This window comes from Pipistrellus hanaki (genome assembly GCF_964339955.1).
Source record: "Pipistrellus hanaki genome assembly, chromosome: X".
NCBI lineage: Eukaryota > Metazoa > Chordata > Mammalia > Chiroptera > Vespertilionidae > Pipistrellus > Pipistrellus hanaki.
Genome location: NC_140524.1, coordinates 27,306,138 through 27,312,199, shown reverse-complemented (window position 1 = coordinate 27,312,199; position 6,062 = coordinate 27,306,138). Strand labels below are relative to the sequence as shown.

The window sequence follows — 6,062 nt, the reverse complement described above, 5'->3', positions numbered from 1 at the left end:
AATTAAGCATGCCCTCAAGAAGAATACTCTTTCCCAACTGCTTCAAAACTATTGAGCCCCTTGCCCGGCCAGCATGACTCAGTGTTTGAGCATCGAGCTATGAATCAGGAGGTCACAGTTTGATTCCCGGGCAGGGCACCTGCCTGGATTGTGGGCTCAATCCCCACTGTGAGTTGTGCAAGAGGCAACAGATCAATGATGCTCCCTCATCTTTGATGTTTCTATCTCTCTTTGTCCCTCTCCCTTACTCTCTGAAATCAATAAAAATATATATTTTTTTAAAAATTATTGAACCCCTCAGCCTTATCCCAAATCACTACAGAATAAGACTATGAAGAACACAAAATGGACAAAACAGTATTGTGTACCACAGTGGCCCCAGCTATAGACCTCACCTCTCTCCCTTGGGCTAGCAATCATTTAAGCAGAAAGGCGGGGGGGGGGGGGGAGTCCCCTATTGAGAACCTAACTTGTGTAGAGAATACCATGTAACTGGCTATAGCAGTTCTGTTCATCTGAGAATAAACTATTGTTCTATTCACTTGTGCCTCTGTTGAGCTTTCTGGAGGTATGAAGGGAATCAGTGCTGGATATTCCTGAGAAGATAGGTCTGACAGTTATCAGTATCACACTGGCCTTGAAATGAAGCATTTGCTGGTAATTAACATGCCATGCTCTTCTGTCTGTACTCTGAACTCAAACATGAAACCCACCCAATTAAGTCACCCAACTTAACTCAGGTCTGTACCTTCTGGTAAAAAATTTTAAAAGGTTCAGAAAGAATTCTTTTTAAAAAAAATATTTTTAATTGATATTTTACAGAGAGGAAGAGAGAGGGATAAAGAGTTAGAAGCATCAATCAACTGCCTTTTGCACACCCCCTACTGGGGATGTGCCCACAACCAAGGTACATGCCCTTGACCGGAATCGAACCTGGGACCCTTCAGTCCGCAGGCCAACGCTCTATCCACTGAGCCAAACCGGTTTCAGACAGAATGAATTCTTATTTGTCATAAATCCTCAGCTACAGATGCATACAAAGGATCAAGGCAAATCTTAAGGCAATACAGAAGCAACTCAGGATGGAGGGAGAACAAGCTAAAGGTAGAGTGGTATGGGATCATTCCCCTTTTGCCTCCTCCTCCACCTCCACCACCACCACCACCGCTGCAGCCGCTACACTCCAAGCCACCACCATCTTCTCTCATCGTCAAACTTCAAATGCCCCCTGGCTGATTTCTTAGAGAAACTCAACATCTTCTGCGTTGCAACCAAAGCGATCTTTTAAAAGTGTAAATCTGATCATACTCTACTGCTTACTTATATGTTGTTTGATTTTTAACAAGTTATTCAGGGCAACTTACTCAACCTCCCCATGCTTCAGTGTCCCCATCTGTAAAATAGGATGTTGTTCCAAAGTGTTATGAGAATAATGAGCTAATCTTTTTAAAGAACTCAGAACAGTAAGCATCACAAGAACTAAATAAGTAGCCGTTATTATTTCACCACCCATCCATCCTTCTATCTTAAAATCATCTCCATGGTTTTCTTATGCTCTGATGCTAAAGTTCAACCTCACTAATATGACCTATAATGGCTCCACATGATCCAACTCCACCTGCTCACTAGCTGCATCCCAAGTCACTTTCCTCCTCACTGAGCTTCTTTCAGTTTCTGAAGGGGCAATCCTCCCTACTGCAACACTTTTGCAGCTATGGATCCACTCCCTGAATTTTTCTCTCCCACACTGCATTTGGCTAATTCTTGTGCATCTCTCTGATCTATTTAAATGACCCTTCCTTAGGGACCACTACTTTGATCTTGCAGCCCACATTAAATAGCCATGTTATGCTCCATTGTAGCACCCTGTGTAAGCACTGAAACACACAAATAACAATGTCACTACTCTGTGGTACCTGCTTAATGCCTGTGCCTATTAGAATGTAAAGTCCATGTTCCTCTTACTCATTGCTTTATCCTCAGTGCGTGGCATAGAACCTGATATAGAGGAGTACTCAATAAATACGTATTAAATTTTTAAAAGCCCTCCTTTCACTCATTCTCTCTGTCTTTCACTTCTTTCTGGGAGGTGAAGAAGAGAAAATAATAGTAAGGTGCCATAGCATGGATTTCATGTCACCTTCCCTCTCCTCATTCATCCCTTTGTCTCTTCTCACACCTTCTTCCTTTCTGTCACCCTTTTCAGTTGTCCCTTCATTCCTCTCTCTTCTAAGTTTCCACTCTCTTCAATCTTCTTCATTGGCCACCACCCAACCAATCATTGTGAGACCTCACTCTTCACTACAAACTGCCTGTAAGGAAAAGCACTGTTTACATTAAAATCAGAGGTATGGTAAGAATGCCGTGGGCAGTGTATTATTTCAGGGAACAGAATTTCACTATCTTCAAAGAAGGAACATAAACAATTCTATCAACAAAGATAATTTTTATTTATTTATTTTTTTATTATTTTTTAATATAATTTATTGATTTTTTTTGCCCCCCTCCCTCCCTCCCACACATCCCCTCCCTCCCCAGAGTTTTGTGTCCATTGGTTGTACTTATATGCATGTATAAAAGATAATTTTTTATTGCTGCTTCTTGATCACCACTTGGCTCACCTCCCAAACATGTCACACCGCTGTAAGCACAGTTGTTATTTAGGGCTGCAGAAAGAAGCAGGGCTATGTCACATGCAGAAATAGCCCTGGATGTCTAAGTGTAAAGAGCATAGCATTTGAACATTTGAGAACTTTAGTTTGGGACCAGCACCCTTGGCAATTCTGTTAACTGTATGACTCTGAACAAGTCATTTAACCTCTCTGAATTTTAGTTTCCTCACCTATTATATAGAGGTGATAACAATGCCTGTTTCACAGGGTTGTTAGTAATCAAATGAACTATGAGGTCTAACATTTCAATTAATTTTTCTTTCAAGTCTCACCAAAACAGTTAAAAGTAACAAAAAGTAATGATCTAAACATAAAATTTTTATAACCCTTAGTGAGATAATATATATTTGTTTACCTCATGAAATAATATTAACTACTTTATTAATGTCACTATTTTTATTTCACATTTTGTACCTATAACTTGCCTTTTTCTCTTGTCATATTACCATTTTCACTGTCTTTGAAATAGTTTTATGTCTGGTCTCAACGTTCAACTGGTTACTGTACACTTCTATAACTTCCTAAGAAGGATTTTATCCAGTCCTGTTGGTTAAATACATTTGAATTTAATCACATTTCCCTAATCAGATTTTAACTACTTATATTTACTTTAAGTTTCTTATACCTATTTATATATATGTAAATTTTGGTACATGAAGAGCAAGCAAAGTTTTTGTTACCCTTTTCAAATGGCAATGCTTCCACTCTGTAATAATAGTAAAAACGCTCTCAAGATCCACTCTAGTTCCAAAATATAAGTGAGCTAACTAAATACCTTATATACATGGAGCTTTTATAGGCACATTACAACTCCTAATCAAAATAATTGGGCATAGTTCCACTTGTGTTAAAGGCTTGCAAAATAAATTTTAAAACACAGCATGCAGTTCATATAACTGAAATTTTTCTAAAATTATAATAATGTTAATATTTTTATAATTTCATTTATACTATTGGTTATACTTCTAATCATGCCTTTTTGTTCACTAGGAAGTCAATTTCAACATATAGAAATAACATGATATGCATAATTTTCAATGTGATAGCTTTATTGTGGTAACATTAAATTTCACTCACAAAAATGGGTTCCTATTTATCATTATAAATAAGAATTTTGAATTCTAAAATATCATTTTTAAATTATATAATTTATTGTCATGTTTATCATTAATACCTGTGACCACAGTCTACTAATCATCAACAGGGCTTTCATCAACCTTGAACAATAAACTGAAAAATACTATTTCTTGTTCATATTTTTTAAAAATGATCAACCTTCCTATCATCTATCATATATTCACTTCTACTTAATCACATACCTGTTGTTCTTTCTACACATTCTTTAACCACTTGAACACTAGCATTATTAAAATAATATGTTATTATAACTATTTTAAAATACTGGAGAATGCTTTATTAATCTTATATGGTATAATGATGATCCTACTAGCAATTAGATAGATTAATGCTTTACTTCTAGTTAACCCTCTTTGGTTTTAAAAACACCATTATTTTGATTTACTCTTATAACCTCTCAAATTAAAATAAAACACCTTCTAGTCTAGCTGAATAGATTATATTAGATTAAAGGATTATATTACACTAGTCTAAAAAATTTAAATTTTACCTTATAGCCTATTGTCTTCCTATAATAAAGAATTTCCTTTTCCAGGAGCTCAAATAAACGTGGTGGGAAAAATTGAAAATCCTGAACATTTGGCTGTTTTGAAGGTCGTGGAGCCTGTGGGGGGGAAAACGCATGATATATATATATATACACACACACACACACATATATATGTATATATATACATACACATATATACACATGCATATATGTATATACACATATATATACATATATACACATTTTTTCAGTACATAAGGTGAACATATTTATCTTTTACTATTTTTATATATAGAAAAATAAATACAATGAAATCCATTGATATGGCTGGGCCATATCTAGTACTTTTCTGTATTATTGTTATATTTTAGGGACTATGATTTAGCACTAATAGAAATAAATCTGATTCACAGACCAGGTTACAAAAGAATTCTGCTATAGGACATAAAAACTGGCCTCATATTGTTTTCTTTTACCTTTGGAACCTTTGGCTCGCTGACACGTAAAGCCTCTCTAAAGTAGGCATCCACTGCATAGTTTGCTTTGCGTTCTCGTTTAGGAGGTTCAATCCATTCCACCATCCCGGGCTATACATAACAAATAAAAATGGGTAGTTTAATTACTCCAAACCGTTTTATAAAAATCAAGTGCATCAAGGTTGCATAAGCATGAGAAAACCAGAGCCCTTAGAAAGAACCAAAACTTGCTTTTTTATAAGTCACAAATATGCATCTCAAGTGCCAAAGCCTTTCCCTGAATACCAAGTTTAGGTGTAAGGATGTTTTCCTTTTCCTTTTTCTTTTTCAAGTAAGTTTAGAACTTGATTCTTCCTTAGCAGTTGAGAAGAAATTGCACAATTTGGTTATATTTTGATGCCTAATAAATAAACCCAGGGTGGGATAAAAGTAGGTTTACAGTTGTGATTATTCAAAACATAGAGTTTATTCTTATATTATTGCGTAATTATTATATTACAACTGTAAACCTACTTTTCCCCCACCCTGTAGTATCTACTAAAGAAAGAAGACTCACATTGATTCTGGTGAAACTGTTAAGTGTATGAAATAGAAAACAACTGAAAGGGGTAAATGATGAATATCAATGACAGGCACATATCCCTTAAAATCAAGATAATTTTTTAATGAGACTTCTTGATAAAGTAGCTTTGGAAAAAGTCAGTGAAATCAGAATGACCTGAATGTGAAACCAGGTTCTTCCACTTTACCAGTTGTATAACTTTGGAGAAATTATTTTTTCCATCTGTAACATGAAAATAATAATATCTACCTTAACGATTAAATGTGAATGTATATGTGAAAGCATTAGGTAAACTGCTTTCAGATCAACGTAAGTTATTATTTTTAAAATATATTTCTTTATTGATTTCAGAGAGGAAGGGAGAAATAGAGATAGATAGAAACATTAATGATGAGAGAGAATCATTGATTGGCTGCCTCCTGCATGCCCACTATTGAGGATTGAACGCACAACCCAGGTATGTGCTTGGCCAGAATGGAACCTGGGACCCTTCAGTCCACAGGCTGACACTCTATCCACTGAGCCAATATGGCTAGGGCTGTTAGTTATCATAAAGCATCCAAAGTGGGGTAAACAGTGATTTGATAGTTTTACAAAACTTCACCCCAATATCAGCTAGAAAATACATTTTAAAAATAAGTAGACAGAACTGACAATACACGTTCTGGAATCTATAGGAATGGTTTTCTTATTCAGATATTTTTTTTCAGTTCATAGTGCCTAAC

The 6,062-nt window shown here is 35.6% G+C and overlaps 1 protein-coding gene across 6 annotated transcripts in view; it reads right to left on the bottom strand.

Annotated features, from left to right (window-relative positions):
- The window catches only part of SMARCA1 (SNF2 related chromatin remodeling ATPase 1), an 85,122-nt gene that overhangs the window by 26,742 nt on the left and 52,318 nt on the right, over positions 1-6,062 (bottom strand). For 4 of the 6 annotated variants that reach the window (XM_084870705.1, XM_084870703.1, XM_084870704.1 and 1 more), the window contains 2 exons: positions 4,776-4,886; positions 4,300-4,413 (listed from right to left, as the gene is read on the bottom strand). The exons of 1 other annotated variant lie outside the window; for it this stretch is intronic. In XM_084870705.1, coding sequence (XP_084726831.1) covers positions 4,300-4,413; positions 4,776-4,886 — 225 coding nt within the window. The remainder of the gene's footprint in view (positions 1-4,299; positions 4,414-4,775; positions 4,887-6,062) is intronic. One more of the 6 variants, XM_084870707.1, reaches the window with a different exon arrangement.